This window comes from Mauremys mutica, chromosome 1, assembly GCF_020497125.1.
Source record: "Mauremys mutica isolate MM-2020 ecotype Southern chromosome 1, ASM2049712v1, whole genome shotgun sequence".
NCBI classification, from domain to species: Eukaryota; Metazoa; Chordata; order Testudines; family Geoemydidae; genus Mauremys; species Mauremys mutica.
The window spans coordinates 157,274,003-157,292,739 of record NC_059072.1 but is presented as its reverse complement, the minus strand read 5'-3'; the positions used below and the strand labels follow the sequence as shown (position 1 = coordinate 157,292,739).

Here is an 18,737-nt window from a genome sequence, read left to right as displayed (position 1 = left end):
GGGCAGGGACCGGGTATGCGGGGGCGGGCGGGCGGCGAAGCGGAGCCGGGCGGACGGGCGGGCGGCGAAGCGGGGACCGGCGAAGCGGAGCCGGGCGGGGAGGCAGCAGGCGAAGCGGGGACCAGGTATGCGGGGCCGGGCAGGGACCGGGTCTGCGGGGCCGGGCGGGCGGCGACGCGGAGCCGGGCGGGCGGCGAAGCGGAGCCGGGCGGGCGGGCGGCAGGCGAAACGGGGACCAGGTATGCGGGGCCGGGCGGGGACGGGCAGGGACCGGGTATGCGGGGCCGGGCGGCTGGGGACACGGTGGGTCGGGGACGCGGGGAGCCGGGCGGCTGGGGAACCGGGCGGCTGGAGAGCCGGGGAGCGGGCGGCTGGGGACACGGTGGGTCGGGGACGCGGGGAGCCGGGCTCGAGATATTAGGGTTCGGGGAATCGACATAAGGGATGAGAAACCCATAAGACAAAGAGGGAGTTTGGCGGTTCCACTTGTAAAACGTCGACTTAATAGGGTTGGCAAGTTAACCGAGGTCGAGATAAATGGGTTCGACTGTAATTACAAACAAATCAAATTGTTGTCTGAATTTCCCTTTATAAATATACAAGTATTTTGTAAGTTTTCTCCAAAAAGTCTGAGTGTTCTTTATTACCCAAGGAGTCAAAAACTGGTATATACAAAATTTAGTATGATGCCCTATCTCAGAATACAACTGGACGCAATTGGTATTTGTTTTTTGTTTGTTTGTTTTTGGTCATTTTACATTGCTACTTTCTTATCTTCCATATTATATAATGTTAGAAGCTGTATCATAGAATCGTAAGACTGGAAGGGACCTCAAGAGGTCATCTAGTCCAGTCCCCTGCACTCATGACAGGACTAAATTTATCTAGACCATCCCAGACAGGTGTTTGCCTAACCTCCTCTTAAAAATCTCCATCGTGGAATCGCCATCATTCTCCCTAGGCAATTTATTCCAGTGCTTAACTATCCTGACATTTAGGAAGTTTTTCCTAATGTTCAACCTAAACCACCCTTGCTGCAATTTAAGCCCTTTACTTCTTGTCTTATCCTCAGAGGTTAAGGAGAACAATTTTTATGCCTCCTCCTTGTATCATCTTTTTATTTACTTGAAAACTGTTATGTCCCCTCTCAGTGATCTCTACTCCAAACTAAACAAACCCAATTTTTTCAATCTTCCCTCATAGATCATGTTTTCTAGACCTTTAACCATTTTTATTGCTCTTCTCAACTTTCTTCAATTTGTCCACATCTTTCCTGAAATGTGGCACCCAGAACTGGACACAATACTCCAGCTGAGGCCTAATCAGCTCACAGTAGAATAGAAGGATTACTTCTCGTGTCTTGCTTACAACACTCCTGCTAATACATCCCAGAATGAACTTTGCTTTTTTGGCAACAGTGTCACACTGTTGACTCATATTTAGCTTGTGATCCACTATGAATCCCAGATCCCTCTCTCTGCTGTACTCCTTCTTAGGCACTCATTTCCCATTTTGTATGTGTGCAACTGATTATTCATTCCTAAGTGGAGTAAAGTATGTTATACTTTATATGTATAATTTTAGTATATACCTCCTCTGCCAGAATTCACATTGTGAACAACTCCAAAGAGGCTTAACAGTTTTTTTGACTTATTTGGTAATAAAACTCTGACACTATCCTACCTTGCTAAGTTATCCTTTAAAATACATACATACAAAAAAAAATCTACAGATAGATGTAGTCTGATTTTCTTCTTGCCTTTGAGATGTCTTTGAGGTAAATTAGTGTTCCTGACATCAAGACAATATTCTTTATCAATAGTAGGATGAAAAGAAAAGACTGTTGTGTCAGAAAAAGAGTATAAAAACAGTTCCGAGGTCTAGAAGGAATGACAGTGCCCACAGCTCCCAAAATTGTCATTTCCGCAGCAGGAGAATTTACAAAGGTCTTGATGCCACATCGCGTCTCATAGAAAAGGAGGTGCTCAGGTAAAACCAGTTTCCCCAGAGTGTGTATGTAGGAAAGCCATGAGCATTTAAACTTAAGAACCTTTAAGCAGGATATGATCTTATTGTAATTGCAAACACCTGAAAATGTTTAACAGCATAAGATCCAAATAACTAGGCAAATTCTGGAGGGCATACAGTTAAACTGTGAACATTCGACTTCAACAACAGCCCAGATACATTGTTTGGTCTCTGGGACAAAACATTGCTGCTGGGTTATCATTTCTCTTAAAATGTAGGACACAGCACAGTGTTGCTGAAACTTGCTACCTTAAATTTTTTTATATACACAGTTAGGCTCCAACAATTTCCTCTTATAATCATTTCTTTTTATAGATTTTGCTGCCTTGAAATAAACCCTTCACTGTTTAATCTACCCTGCAGTTTAGTGTGAGAATTTAAAGTTCAGGTTGAGGAAAACTAACAACAATTAGAAATGTTGTGTTACAGCAAACTTCCTATTTCAATTGATAATTATAATTACCTACCTTGACATAGATCATAGGGAGTGTCTGTTTGGCCCGACTATAATGTCTGGCAACTCTGTATACTGTTTCAGGAACGTAGTCCAGCACCAAGTTAAGGTACACCTCGTCTTTCTAGAACAGAGAACAGAAGAAATAATTAGGAAAAGATTCAAAACAGGGAAATGCAAGAACAGTATTAAAGGGAGCTGTCAGCTTAAGAAATATGTTAGCTTGCAAGGTTCTAAGGTTTTAACAAAGGGTATGTCTACGCTCCAAAAGTGCATTATGTTAGAAAACATGCTGACATTTTTTAAGTTAATGCAATGTTAAACATGAGTTGTCCATTACTGCTAAGTTACATTCAACATCATGCTAATTAAAACAGATTAGTTTACAGGTTTTCTAACATGAGGCATTTTCCCAGTGCAAGTGAGGCCAAACAGGTCAATGACCACTCTGCCCATTCAAGTCTCCATAAAAGATGTTTGAGGGAATGATATCTTCCATCTCACAATCTCACACTTTTTACAAGAATTGCTAACTTCAAATTCCCTGACACACCCTATTTAATTACTTATCGATAAAGGGTGTTTTTTTTTATTCCAACACATTTTAGAAAGGTAAATCTGATCCTGTTGAAATGGTAACATTGCTATAAGTATTTTGAGGACTAAAGAGATTTTTCTTTTAACCCAACAGAAACCCTAAACATAATACAACAGAGCAAGAACAAAGCTTCAAGCATGATGTTTAACATTTCCAGCTTGTCAGTTTCAGAGAGATCTGTAACCTAATTTCAAACTTCACACTGAGATGGGAGAAGGATGAAAATCTGTGACCTCACGTAAGTGGTCTTGATTTTAAACTCTTGCCCACCTTAAATTATTTGTGTTAAAAGAGGAATTACATGAAATGAGACATCACATTCACACAGTGCTTAATTTAACTAGAAATTAGCCAGGAACAGTCAACATGGATTCACCAAGGGCAAATCATGCCTAACCAACCTGATTGCCTTCTATAACGAGATAACTGGCTCTGTGGATATGGGGAAAGCAGTGGACATGATATATCTTGACTTTAGCAAAGCTTTTGATACTGTCTCCCACAGTATTCTTGCCAGCAAGTTAAAAAAAGTATGGATTGGATTAATGGACTATAAAGTGGATAGAAAGCTGTCTAGATCGTCGAGCTCAACGGGGAGTGATCAACAGCTCAATGTCTAGCTGGCAGCTGGTATCAAGCGGAGTGCCTCAGGGGTCGGTCCTGGGGCTAGTTTTGTTCAACATCTTCATTAATGATGTAGATGATGGGATGGATTGCACCATCAGCAAGTTTGCAGATTACACTAAACTGGGGGGAGAGGTAGATATGCTGGAGGGTAGGGATAGGGTCCAGAGTGACCTAGACAAATTGGAGGATTGGGCTAAAAGAAATCTGAGGAGGTTCACAACAAGAACAAGTGCAGAGTCCTGCACTTAGGAGAGAAGAATCCCATGCATTGCTACAGGCTAAGGACCGACTGGTTAAGCAGCAGTTCTGCAGAAAGGCACCTGGGGATTACTGTGAACGAGAAGCTGGATATGAGTCAACAGCATGCCCTTGTTGCCAAGAAGGCTACCGGCATATTGGGCTGCATTACTAGGAGCATGGTCAGCAGATCAAGGGAAGTGATTATTCCCCTCTATTTGGTACTGGTGAGGCCACATGTGGAGTATTGCAACCAGTTTTGGGGTCCCCACTACAGAAAGGATGTGGACAAATAGGAGAGAGTCCAGCAGAGGCAAACAAAAATGATTAGGGGACTGGAGTACGTTACTTATGAGGAGAGGCTGAGGGAACTGGGCTTATTTAGTCTGCAGAAGAGAAGAGTGAGGGGGGATTTGATAGCAGCCTTCAACTACCTGAAGAGAGGTTCCAAAGAGGATGGAGCTCGGCTTTTCTCAGTGGTGGCAGATGACCGAACAAGGAGCCATGGTCTCAAGTTGCATTGAGGGAGGTCTAGGTTGGATATTAGGAAAAACTATTTCACTAGGAGGGTTGTAAAGCACTGGAATGGTTACCTAGGGAAGTAGTGGAATCTCCATCCTTAGAGGTTTTTAAGGCCTGGTTTGACAAATCCCTTTCTGGGATGATTTAGTTGGGGTTGGTCCCGCTTTGATCAGGGGGTTGGAGTAGATGACCTCCTGAGGTCTCTTCCAACTCTAATCTTCTATGATTCTATAATTCAGCTGCTCAGAGGCAAAATAGGCCCTAGAAATCTCAAGTACTTTGATATAGTCTTCTCACCCTATTCTGAAACTCAGAATTGTATAAACATTTCCAACTATACAAATTGAGAATTAATATCGTTAATTAAAAAATAAAAATAAAAACAGACAGAAGGGAAAGCAGTCAAGATTTTCTATGTTTAGTTCCAAAACTATAGAGATATCTATAGAAAAAGATGACAGATTTCCATGACACTTAGAGAGGCCTCATGTGGATGGAAGTGGAGCACAGTACTCCCAGACTTCAGCTGGGACTCTTGTCACTAGTGGGTCCTCTGGCTACACTTCTTAATTAATACCTCTCAATTTGAAAGAAAACCTCTAGATGCATTTGCAGTAGTCATTTAATCACAATTGTCCTAGTCTTAAATGCTGTGACTTAATTAGCCAATTAGAGTGCACAACCTGTTGTGCTTTTCTCATAGCTCACTGAATTATTTAAACTGTCTCTACTCTGCCCAAGCAAACAGCAGTGAACTCCAGTAAATAAAGAAAACGGAGAATTTTTGACGACAACATACGCACATCATGTGCACACAAAACCCGTGGAGAATTTCTGGATTTTAGCATTTCACAAACTCAGAGGTGGGTCAGTATCATTTACCTGAGGGTAAACACAAGTACTTTAAGGGACATTTTGAGAGCATTTACTGGCACCGCTTAACCTAAAGAGGAGCCACTCTGCAAATCACTAAGGCCTTGTTTACATTAGTCTTCTCTCCCAGAAATAAGTCATACTTTTGCTACTACCGGTTAAGTTCCACTGATGGCAGTGCCAGCATAGAAAAGGTTCCAATTTTATTTAAAAAAAACAAAACAAAACAAAAAAACCACAGTACTATCTTTTATATCTGCTACGTCCAGAATGATTCAATATGAAAGTAAGTACCAGTCAGACTCAGAAAGCCTACCTACATGAGCACTCTCACTATTGCTACCACAGGTGAAGCTAAGCCATACGTAGCAACAACAGGACTTTTTGTACTCAGGACATACATTTTCTATATAAATATAAAATTCACTGTGACATTCAAATTTATACCATGTATACTCGTTCATAAGTCAATTTTTTTTAAGTAAAAAAGGGAAGCATCAGAGAAGGGGGTCCGCCCGGCCTGGCCCACCAGAGCAGCTCCAGCCAGGCTAGAGACAGTCTCCCCGGCCTGCCCCAGCTAAGGTGGGAAGGGAAGAGTGTGGGGGTTCTGAGCTAGGGGTGGGGTCATGTGGGGGGTGGTCACAGGGGTTATTACCCCAACCCCCAGCTTCTCCTGCCCCCTAAATTTCCCCACCAGTTGCTGTCCCAGCCTGCCAGAGTAAGCAGCTGGTGGGCCGGGACACTTTGTTTATTTAGGTTTACCTCCGTGCCAGCAGATGCTCGAGGTAAACAAACCATCTCGGCCTGCCAGAGGCTTATCCTGATGGCCCGCGAGCCAAAGTTTGCCAACCCCTGAATTATAGGGTCAGCTTATGAATGGGTCATAAAAAATTCCCAATTTTACTTATCCATCTTGGGGGGTGAGGGGGTGTCGGCTTATAAACGAACCGGCTTATGATTGAGTATATACGGTACATACTTGATAAGAAGGCCTTGTACCTCAAGGGAGAAATTTCATTCTCATAAGTAAATAATTCTAATTGCCTCAGTATAGATATAGCCTTCTGAATATGTAATATGATTTATTTTTAAATGAGTGGGTGTGTGCAGTTATATAGGATACTTGTACCTTGGAGGGAAAAAAAAATCATACTGGCAATAAGGTACAGCAAAGTACACTATTATCAGGGTTGATTACAATAATTTTTTACTCTAAAGACTCAAGAGCTCAGTGTCAAAAAACTTAAAAGGGAGGGACACAAAAAAATGAAAAGTATAGAAAAAGGAAAGCTGACACTCCCATTTATGCTCTCTCCCTATACAAGAATAAATGAGAATAAAATGAAAAAATGTAAAGAGAGAAAGTTTAAAATTAATAAACACTTTTCATGCAGTACATAATTAACCTGTGGAATTCACTGCCACAAGACAAAGTCCAACAACTTTGAGATACAGGTCTAGTTTACAATCTTTCATTTGTGATTTATTTTATTTTCATTCTGATTTTTATTTTCTGCTCTGCCAGATATAGGACTGTAATTCCATAGCAAGGGTTCCATTCCCATGAGTACAAAGCTCAAATCACCAGAACCCAGAGACAGTTTTAGACCTTCAAGTAACTATTTGCATGTTTTTATTTTATTTACTACTTAGATTCCTTTCACAAATCCATGCCTGCAGACCTGCTTCTACTGTTGCTCTCTCTCCTTTTCTCTGATGGTAATAGCCTGTCCTCTCTTTTCCCACCTCTTCTTCTTCCTTCATCATCCCAGAAACTTTCCCACTTGTTTTTGTGGCCTTTTTTTTGCTGCCAAAATGACTTGTACCTATCCTTTGGCTCTTATCTCTTCTGGTAGTGTTGGTTTTGAGAATAAGGAAGGATGCCCTAGCCAATCCGTAAAACCTCAATTCTCACAGGTGTAGTGCCATGCCTGTACATACATTCGCTCCATTTTTGTGAATTCCCTTCCCCCAGCAGTGTGATCAGCTTTATTCAAAAATCTATACATTATATTTTACATACTTCTGCTCCTATGTAAACAATCACATACATACACATGCATCATATACACATGTAGAGTAACTGGCAAACACCACTTCATATCTGTACATTCAGAGCTTTGGACCCTGATGTGAAAGCAGCCTTGAAGTATATGACACTTTTTAATCTTATACAGCCTACTATTCTCTCCTACCACAACCAAGTGGTATTTTAAAAGTGCACTACTCTAATAATTTTTTCATCAGCTAAAGATGAGTCAACTATTCTGAGCTAGCTCTCCTTGCAAATACCATGACGTGACTCTCATACATCACTCACTATACTGCTGTGATACTTTTCATTATCCCTTCTTTGCAAACATAAAAATAGGGCCAAAGAAATCCATGAGTTTTCTGAATTTTCCTTTAGGAGATTTGCTATGAGCGAGAAAGTGACATGACTGAAAAGCTCTCTTCCTGGATGATGTAACCTGGTTTTCTTGCCTCTTGCATTCTCTAAACAAAACAATTTACTGTGAGACAAGTGTGTCGCATAAGGGAACTGACTATTTCAAAGGGTTTGCCAGTTGGGGGCAATTACTCAAGGATCATGAATGGTTCCTGTCTTTCCATTACCAGAAACCCTCTTCATTCCTCATCACGCATTCCCCATGTGACCCACTTCCACACTACCATTCAACATCACTGGGCTGGGGAAGTAGAAGAGAGAAAGCAGATCAGTTAGAACAACATGTTTGCAGGGGTTTGTCAGAGATCCAGCAGGGTCCAGAACAGCTGGCATCACAGAAGTGGAGGGAATAAAGAGGAGGAGATGGGGTTAGCATGGGTGAATGCACTTTTCCTTACAGCTGTTGGGATTGAATAAACCAAGAAACAGACCTAGAGCTCCCTTAAATTAAGGCAAGTATGTGAGCATTTATATCTTTCTGTATTTGTCACTAGTGTTCTGACCATTTTCTCATTAATCATCTATCTCACCAGGGTTTTTTTTGTTGTTTTGATTTCTTTAAGATGTCATCTTTGGAAATCTAGCTTTTTTGCATTTGGGCTCTGGGCTATGAACCTCTCATTGCCTCAGGCATTAAAGACCTTGCTTTCTGCCACTTGGCAAATAATCCTGCCCCAGAGTGGTTCAAAACATTCAGAGCAAAATAACTATGGCCTTGTTGCTGAGCCAGTCTGCAATGCTCAAGAACTGTCAATGCAGATAAAATCATCATGTCAATTACTCTCTCTCTCTCTCTCTCTCTATATATATATATACACACACACACACCCCTCACTCACTACAAGCCTCCCCATTATGGAAGTGTGGGAAAGAGAAAGATCCAAAAGCCAAAATATTTTAAAAGCTTACTTTTTCATTTTCTTTGTCTCAGATATTAGAGCTGAAATAGGCCTATAAGAAGAGTGAGCACTCTGGCATCTGTGTAGCTGTTGCATTATTTAAATGTGTGCATATGGAACTAGGGAAATGAAATGCTGCAGCTTTTGACATTTCCTAAAGATGCTGGGAGGTCACAAGCTAAACCCTCCATTCAAGCCTATCTGTCTTTTACCATACAGAAAAAAAAACCCTAGTGTTGGAAATACCACCGAGCTGGCCATCACTACTGCCAATATGAGCCAACAAGTTGTGGGATGTAGGGATTCAATCCTCCTGGATCACTCTTGTACAGAATGAGGGTCAAACATCTCCTCCCTGTCCCTCACCCACCAAAACACCAAGCAACATGCGGATTTTTGTATAAGCCTCTTTTTTTTTTTTTTTTGGAGGGAGGGAGCAATTTCTATTAAATACTACAGCAACCAGAGTAATGTGGTTAATTAGGCTGTAGGGACACCACCATTTCCCATATGTGTTTACTACAGATAAAAACAAGATAATGGAAGTGCTAGAGTTCACCTGTCAAAGTGACTCAGAACAAACTGGAAATGAACTACAGGGTCTGTTCTCCCTGAGGAATACATCATCGTTCAGACCGGAAAGCTCCAGTGCTCTTTCAATTCTGTCAATAATTTATCTAGTTATCTGCAAGAATTTCTTCCAGTCACTAGTAGCAGATAGAGACAGCTTCAGAAACTATATTGGACATCTTCCCTTTCTTTTTTTGGGTGATAGCGTGCATGCTGGTGACAGATATGGCACACTGGAGACAGAACACTAAACATACCCATTTGTAATTCCCCTTTCCAGAAAATTCATGAAGTGAACATACCTTCCACTAGGTCATCTGCTGGGGGGGGGAGGACAGCTTAAAACAACAGTTAAGAGAATGAAAGGCTAATGACACCAACTCTAGCAGTAGACGTAAAACCAAAAAGAGAATTTGTTTTTCCTATTGAAGTTACCACCAGCGTTTGTAAAGCATAAAGCACTATGGAACAAGGAAGTATGGTTGTGCAGGAAAATGGAGCCGCTAAGGTGTTCAAGTGGTACATTTTCTGTATTAAAGATATGTGATTTTTTTTCACATATTATTGATAGAGGTGAGTTGGAACACTATAGTATAGGTCAGGCTCTGTTCAGAAATTCCCAAAGGATGTTTAACTTAATCTGAGCAGCCGGACATAGGCAGGGGACGTGGTTTAACATTTCAGCTGGATTAGGCTTTCTTTAAGAGTGCATCACCTCCCCGTAGCAACACAGTATTAGAAAAAAGTACCAATTATCCTCGTGTGACATTTGAACTCCAGGAAATTCAAACCCAACAATAAAAGTTCATAGATCTTGGGAGACAGGCCAGTCCTCGCTTACAGACAGTCCCCTAACCTGAAGCAAATACTCACCAGCAACCACACACCACACAACAAAAACACTAACCCAGTAACATATCCTTGCAACAAAGCCCGTTGCCAACTCTGTCCACATATCTATTCAAGGGACACCATCAAAGGTCCTAATCACATCAGCCACACCATCAGGGGCTCGTTCACCAGCACATCTATCAATGTGATATATGTCATCATGTGCCAGCAATGCCCATCTGCCACATACATTGGCCAAACCAGTCAGTCTCTGCGCAAAAGAATAAATGGACACAAATCAGACGTCAAGAATTATAACATTCAAAAACCAGTCGGAGAACACTTCAACCTCCCTGGACACCCAACGAGAAACTGCAGAACTGGAATTAATTTGCAAGCTGGACACCATTAAATTAGGCTTGAATAAAGACTGGGAGTGGATGGGTCATTACACACAAAAAAAACTACAGTTACTCACATCTTCTTGTCAACTGGTTGAAATGGGCCAGCCTGATCATCACTACAAAAGTTTTTTTTCCCTCCTGCTGATAGTCCACCTTAATTGATTAGTCTCGTTAGAGTTGGTACGGCAACACCCATTTTTTCATGTGCTCTGTATATATACAATCTTCCTACTGTATTTTCCATTGCATGCATCTGGTGAAGTGGGTTTTAGCCCACGAAAGCTTATGCCCAAATAAATTTGTTAGTTTCTAAGGTACAACAATAAAAAAAAGTGTTACTAGTTGGACCGATCTGACTTACCTAAAAACATACAGTTCAAAATCATAAGTTCATTGCCCTAGAAACAAGCAAAAAATATAACATGTCCTTTTTGCAGCTTTGTTCCACTTTTGTATTTTCCACACCACGTCCTAGAAATGTATAAGAAGCCATGGCAGGGAACTGGGGTGCAGGGTTGTGGTGCAGGCTTACCTTGGGCCGTTCCCAGTCAGCCACGCAGGGGTGAGGTGCTAAGGTGGGCTGGCTGGCCTGGCACCGTGCTAAGGTAGGTAGGCTGGCCTGGCACCGTGGACCACGCTGCGCCCCAAAGTGGCCAGCAGCAGGTCTGGCTCTTAGGCAGAGGCATGCAAGTGGCTCAACATGGCTCTCGCCCGCAAGCATCTCCCCACCCCCAGGCCAATGGGAGTGCGGAGCTAGTGCTCGGGGCGGTGCCCAGAGCTCCGTGCCCGCCCCCCTCCAGCCTAGGAGCCGGACCCGCTGCTGGCTGCCTTCTGGGGCGCAGCATGGGACTAGCCTGCCTTAGCTGGGCAGCACCACTGACAGGACTTTAACTGGTCCGGTCGGCGGTGCTGACCAGAACCACCGCGACCCAGTACTGGGTCTCGACCCGCAGTTTGAAAACCACTGTTCTAAAACAAAGATATATGGTGAGTGTGTGCAAAAGCGCACACACCACCCCTAGTTCTATAATGTACTTAGTACAAATTCTCTTCCATCTCTGAAATTATTTTTGGATCAACTAGGTGACTTTTAATGTTCAGGGAAATATTCACCCATAGTAGTAGCACTGCAGATACAAATTCCTCCTCACTCTCTCCCAGTGCTCAGTGCTGAACTGCAGAACTCCCAGTTATCATAGTCTTCCACTGCCACCTTGCTCTGCCAATCCTCCTCAATTTGACCTATAATCCCCTTTATTTTAGCCTTGGAAACACCTGGCGTAGAAACTGCCTACTGATAAATCTGAGATGACTTTGTAGCAGGCTTATGTCCAGTGAGAGCAAAGTCAAGCCCTCTAAATTGGCTTATGATCTAAGCCAAGTTTGATGAAGGACTGGTCACTGTGTCAAAAGTTTCTGTAGCTCGTAACTTTGAATGAGTCTGGATTACTGGGTGGTGTATTCAGGCAGGTATAGCAATGCTGCCTTTCTCCATTCATAGACACAGCCTAGGATTTCATATATGGTAATTTTCCTCATACAATCTGTTTTCTACCAAAATATATAGTGATAAAAAACAAAAAACGTATTCATGAAGACTGTCCACGAATTCCTGCTTGTTCAAAGAGTTTACTTTAGACTTGCAAAATTCTTTAATCCCTCAACTATTTGGGAGTCATTAAAGAATCCTTGGAACAATAAATCTTACCCGCGAAGCTGAAAGGACTTTGATTTTCCTAACCAAAACCCTAGCAGACATGACACAAATTCATACAATTTTGCATGATGGGAAATCTTTGGTCAGGAGACACAGGACAACACTAAAGTGCATTGAGCCATATAAGGCAGCTTGCTCCGCCAACTATCTAAACTGTGCCTGGCACAATTTTATTTGTCCTCCACTTCCACAAAAATCATTCACTCCTGGAAAAGAGGAAAGTGGATGAAGGAAAAAACAAACTAGAAGATTAAAATGACCAACCTAACAGAATAGATAGCTCAGGGAACTAGCTCTAACATAGCTAAAAGCTAGAGAGCTTGTCTTTCCTACAAGTGTCTAAGACACATTGCTTGGGAAACTCACACAGCTGCTGCCCAAGCTATACCTGTTCAGTGGATACAGACACCGCAAGTCTCCAGGACTGACAATCTGTCTCAATGCACCAGTGCTGCTGATTTTTTAAAAAAGTTTATGAATAACTGACATGCAAGTTGGGGCCCCTCTGAATACTTCCTTTTTCTCCAGGACCTGTTGGAATCCAGCAAGTTCCTTCATTTCCCCCCCATCTTTCCAACACTGTCATGACCACTATCCTTCCGGCCAAGGCTGCCTGGATAAATCCCCACCTGGAGCCAGTTAATGTTCTTTCTTAATCAGATGGCTCAGCAGTAATTATTCCCATCACTGCCTTTCCCCATCCTCTCCCACCAGACTCAACACTTGGCCCCTGAAACATGCAAGTCTCTGCTGACCTGGAGTGTGAGTGTGATAGCAAGAGACTATGCATTTAATCCAATCTGCTATTGCAGTTCACAGTACTATCCTGACATTTACTTAACACTTAGACTGAGGGTGTTGTATGGGAGTAAATTTCTATTCCTGAGCTGGATGGACTTTTGGCTGTCTGCCCTTACAGGCCAGGCCAACAGGACTAAAATCGATTACACCTTGCAGAAAAACAGTCAGCATTTTGCCTGCTGTTCATGCACTATCCACGTTTCCATTTTGATGCTTTTTGATTACTGTAGATACCAAACACCTATTTGAAACAGATTAAATGTTACATAAACTTAAAAGCAAATATTGTTTTTGTTTGGTAATTATGCTTCTGGCTGTGCACACATCTCTCCACTGTTTTGAGCATGGAAATTAAATACATGGATTGATCAGATTATTAAATGCTCTAACACACCCACATAAAAACAGTTATGAAATACTTCAATGAAACTAATCGAGAATGCAGATAATAAAATTTGGCATTATGACCTCCATTATACCTGGTTTCACTCAGCTGAATAGTTTTACTGAGTCGTCCCTGATCAAGTGGATTGCCTTGCACAGAAAAATGCTTTAAAACATGAGAACATTCTGAAAGAAACATTCGGCTTGCCTAGCTTTATTCTCACTTGGAATACAGTTCAAAAAGCTTCTTTCAGCAAAGTCCTGTCAAAAAGATAGCCAATGCTTCAGTCAATCACAATTTTACATGTGTGTGCCAGGCTAAATGCAAGACAGCAATCTTCAGCCTTGTGGAATGATAGCAAAACAGAAAATCAGTAAATTAGAAAAGCACACCTTCCTATTATGCTTTGATCTTCCAGAACCAGGCTGACAGGCACACAGGTTTCCTGTGCAGGACCTGCTCAACACAAGCCAAAAGAATAACATGATCGCTAAGCCCAACAGGTTGGCATACCAAGATCTCCTGGACCTGCCCACAATGCCTAGAATCCTGTCTGTCCCTCTGAAGACTGTTTACAACCCTACAGATGACAGATAAGATTGCCAAAGGTTGGTATGGAAGACACTTGCTTTCATTAAGAGAATATTGTACTTTCCAATTAATCAATCTTCCCTGTAGGGAAGTATTCCCTACTATTTAGCCTCTCTTTCTTTGCTCTACTGCTTGGTACTGGCTTTGCACCACCCTAAAAAAATAACTCCCCCCTCCTTGGAATTTATATCTTTGAAATAAATAATGGTAGACTGTTCTGTCCCTCTTAGTAGTCATCTGGCCCACTACTGAATACACATACCAAAAAAAAAATCTCTTTTTATAACTCAAACTAATAATTGTGATGAAAGTTTATATGGGATGCATCCAATAGCTCAAATTCCTAGCGACAGGAGAGGACATCTACAGATGAATCCACTGAAAGCCTTCATCTTCTTGTTGAAGCATGAGATATACCTATTGCACAGATCTCCTTTTTCTTGGTTTTCTCAGCCATTGAAATCAATGACTGTCTAGGACCAAAGTAACGGAATTCTATTCATGGTCCACTTGCCAAAACCCATCTTCCTCTGGGTGGCTGCTATACCCTCCTCCTTCCCTCTCCCTTTGTACCTGATACTCCCTTCCACTGGCAACTGTTGCCCTCTTTCTCATTAGTTCACTTAGTTATTCTACATGTCTCTGCAAGTAATAGAAATTAAAGAAAGGAAAAATTTAGTCTAGAAAATTCAGGGGGTCGGGGGGGGGAGGAAGACAGTAAGTGTCCCAGTTGTGAAATTTATTAAGGGGCGCAGGGTCTCCAGTACATCTCCCCTCACAGGAATATGGTCTCTCTGAGGAGATCTAGCACTCCTCTCGCATAAGGTTTTCCTCGTTTTGCTCGATCTGTCTTTCAAAGACCTAGAAGGCAATTGAGCTGTTGGAACTGATGGGGAGCTGGGGTCCAGAGGAGTTTTTGGGCCTGAATCTGAAGCTGGATGAAGGGAGCACTCCATCACAAGTTTCAGCTCTCTATCCATCTGAAGGAACTCTTGAAGCTTGTGCAGATCTTGAAATTTAAAGACACAGGCATATCCCTGAGGCAGTGATGTCAGAGTCGGTGGGTGGTTAACTGAGGCAGGAGTAGATGCAGACTGGAGCTGGGGCTGCTAGTGTGGAAACAGGCAGGAGCAGGAGCAGGAGCAAGGGATGGCTGGAGCAGTCTGTTGAAACTACTCACAATAGGAATGCTCCTGACCAGGTAGTGATGTTGAACAGACTGGACAGACTGCTTCCCTTCGGAGTCTATATACCTACCTCAGCATCACCTGGGTGAGTCCTCAATTCTGAACTGGCTGAATGGTGAGGGGCCTATCACAAGACCTTCAGGTAATTGCCTTTGATAACTCTCACACTCTGGCTCAGGGATGACTCATCAGGCTTAGGCTGGGTCAGGGATGACTCAGACTTTAGCAGGCTCAAAGATATCGCATCACCCCGACTTCAAAAGGTGTTTACCAGGTATCTTCAAACCCAGTCTGTCGGGATATGACCAGTGGAATTTCTCAAAGTAGCTGGGGTACATCTAGCCTGTCCGCTGCTTCCCATGAGTGATCAGCTGGACCATAGCCCACCCAATCAATGAGGTACATGAGCTTCTCTTGGAGAACCTTAAGTCCAAGATCTGCCACACCGGGTATACTTGCTGCCTCTGGACCATGACTTTTTTGGGGGAGGTGGGTGGGGGGGCGGGGGAGAGTAGGTGGCTTTTTCTGTCCAGGAAAGGTGTTGTCAATATACTTTTTCAGCAGGGATATATGGAATACCAGGTGCACCCTCATCCTATTGGCTAACTGGAGTTTGAAGACTACCAGGTTAACCTGTTGGATGACCTGGAATGGACTGAGATAGCTGTAATCCAGCTTTAAGGGCTAGGCAGCATCCAAGTGCTGCATTGAGTATTATACTTTACCCCCGACCATAATGTTAGGGGTGCCCTAACAATGGAGGCTGGTTTATCATTTGTAATCCCTCTGGGCTGATTTTAGGTGGGTTTCCAATTCTTTGTGGAAGTAGTGTAGGAGCTTAACCATGTTAGAGGCTGCAGGAAAGTGGGAAACTGGTAGCACAGACTGGTGAAACCGAGGGTGGAAACCATAGCTGGCCTGCAAAGGACTTTGATGGACTGACTTGTGGTCGGAATTGTAGTACATGAGTTAGCAAAAGGAAGAAGCAGCACCCAATTATTCTGATAATAATGGATAAAGCAGCGGAGACAGTGCTCCAGAATTTCATTAGCTCATTCTGTCTCTCCATCAGTTGGAGGGTGGTGAGCCAAGGAGGCTTGTAGATTAAGATCCCAGAGCCAGAAATGAGAAACAAATTGCGATCCTTGGTCAGAGGTAACATGCAATGGTAAACCATGGAGCTTGGGGATAATAAAAAAATAATAGTTGGGCTGTCACCTCCATGGTAGGGATTTTCCAGCCATCTTTGTGAAATATGGCCATGTAGCCCTGGAAACTGGAGAGGTCAATGATAAAGACCATAGAGAAAGGAGCAGGGTTGGGATGGAGTTGGCAGAGGAACCAAAGCACGCAGGGATTTGGTACAGGATTTTTTTTTAAATCTGAGCACAGGTCCAGATGAAATATGACTGGCGCTAATGTAAATGCTTCTTTCAGTTTATCAAAAGCAGACTGGGCTTCCTGATTCCAAACAATGGTAGTGTCCTTCAGGAGCAGCTGGGTAACTGAACCACCTTCAAACACCCCTTGATGAACCATAGGTAGAAGGTGGCAAACCTCAGGAACCTTATGCTTTACCCATTGGGGGAAATGATATAGCCCAGGGGTCGGCAACCTTTCAGAAGTGGTGTGCCGAGTCTTCATTTATTCACTCTAATTTAAGGTTTCGCGTGCCAGTAATACATTTTAACGTTTTTAGAAGGTCTCTTTCTAGAAGTCTATAATATATAACTAAACTATTGTTGTATATAAAGTAAATAAGGTTTTTAAAATGTTTAAGAAGCTTCATTTAAAATTAAATTAAAATGCAGAGCCCCCCAGACCGGTGGCCAGGACCCGGGCATTGTGAGTGCCACTGAAAATCAGCTCGCGTGCTGCCTTCGGCAGGCGTGCCATAGGTTGCCTACTCCTGATATAGCCTAAAGTCAGAGGTGCATTGAACCCTCAGTTCTTGGGTTTCCCCATACAGGCCATTTGCTCCAAAACACTGAAATACCAACCAGCTGCACTGCTCATGAAGGGCTTGATTTTCCAAGATGAGAATGTTGTCTAAGTAGATCACTACAAACTGGTCCAGAACCTCCCTAAATGTGTCATTGAGAAAATGCAGGAATGTGGCTGGGTTGTTGGAAAGACTGAAGGGCATGATGAGGTATTCAAAATGGCCATAGCAGGTGTGGAACTACCTTCCAATCATGCCACTTGTACTCACTTAAAAATCTCTCTCTTTGTAGTTAAATAAACTTGTTTTATTCCTTAATCAAAACTAATTGAGTGTTGTCTTTAAACTGAATTGTGTCGGTAACTCCATTTAAAGTGGCAAACAGTTGTATGTTGACCCCTTACAGGAGCAACAAACCTCCAATATCTGGACTGTCCAGGAGAGGGCTGGACAGTGCAGAACACACATTTTGGGAGGAAAATCCAGGACTGGGAGTGTGTTGGTGTCACCCTGCAAGTGGCAGCTGAGGCTGGTGAAGCCAGAGTGTGACTAATGTGTGGCTGGCAAGCTGCAGCTATACAGAGACACTGCAATGGTGTTACCTGCAGCCTGGAAGGCTGTTTGTGAGCAGCTTAGGTGGGAGCCTCAGCACAAAGCATTGTGAGGCCCTCATGATTGCAGGGCAGGTGGTGACACAACCTCTTACTGGTCTGGATTTCACCCTGGAATGTCATATCAATGTCCAAAGTAATGGGACTGCTGATACCCCCAAACAATCCTATCCCACCTCCTTTTCCACCATCAACTTCATGGCCAGAGATTTAGGAAAAAATAGGCTTTTTAAAGAAAAATATGTTAACCTACCTGCTGTAAGCTGACTTAATCAAAAGTTACAGGGAAATTGTAATGAAAAAGAAGAAATCAAACTCTCCTCATTAATTAATGCATAATGGCACAATAATAATAATGGCACTCCACTTACACAGCTCTTTCCATACACAAATCTCAAAGTGATTTAAAAAAGTAGTCTCAACTTCATTTTTTCAGATGGGGAAACTGATGCAAAGCACAATTTTATATATGGCACATTTCAGACAAACTGTAGCCCAGAACATTTTGCAGAGTTAAATGCAGTTAAGCTAAATAGAACATGATAGCTTAAAAGGAAAAAAATTGAAAGGTATGGACAAGGAAAAAAAGATTTTCAGCTGAGATTTGAAATGATTTGGTACCACTGAGGTGAAGAGATACACAAAGGTTGTGGCAGATGGCACAACTTCAGAGGAAAAGATTTTCAAACCAACCATAGACAGATTTTGTGAAAGTGTGAAAAGACACTGACATCCCATAAAGTGAAAGGGGAGACCATGGAGTGTGTGAAACATGAGAGTAATGTGGCCACGCTGTTTGAGAGAAATTTAAGCACATATTTGGGGACAGAAAAATGGACATGGATAATACACTACTCACAAACACAGCAACTTTATCCTCAATTTATTGGTGTGATGCTAAACCCCTGCGCCTTTCCCTGGGATTCTTATGTCACTGGACCCTGCTTAGAGAATCTCTCTTTGTATCAGGTTCTAGAGCGCTCTTCCCAGACCTGAAGAAGAGCTCTATGG

The 18,737-nt window shown here is 42.6% G+C and overlaps 1 protein-coding gene across 3 annotated transcripts in view; it reads right to left on the bottom strand.

Moving 5' to 3' along the window:
* Positions 1-18,737, bottom strand: part of GSK3B (glycogen synthase kinase 3 beta) — a 257,049-nt gene that overhangs the window by 97,432 nt on the left and 140,880 nt on the right. For all 3 annotated transcript variants that reach the window (XM_045001121.1, XM_045001119.1, XM_045001120.1), the window contains exon 4: positions 2,496-2,606. In XM_045001121.1, the coding sequence (XP_044857056.1) occupies positions 2,496-2,606 (111 nt within the window). The remainder of the gene's footprint in view (positions 1-2,495; positions 2,607-18,737) is intronic.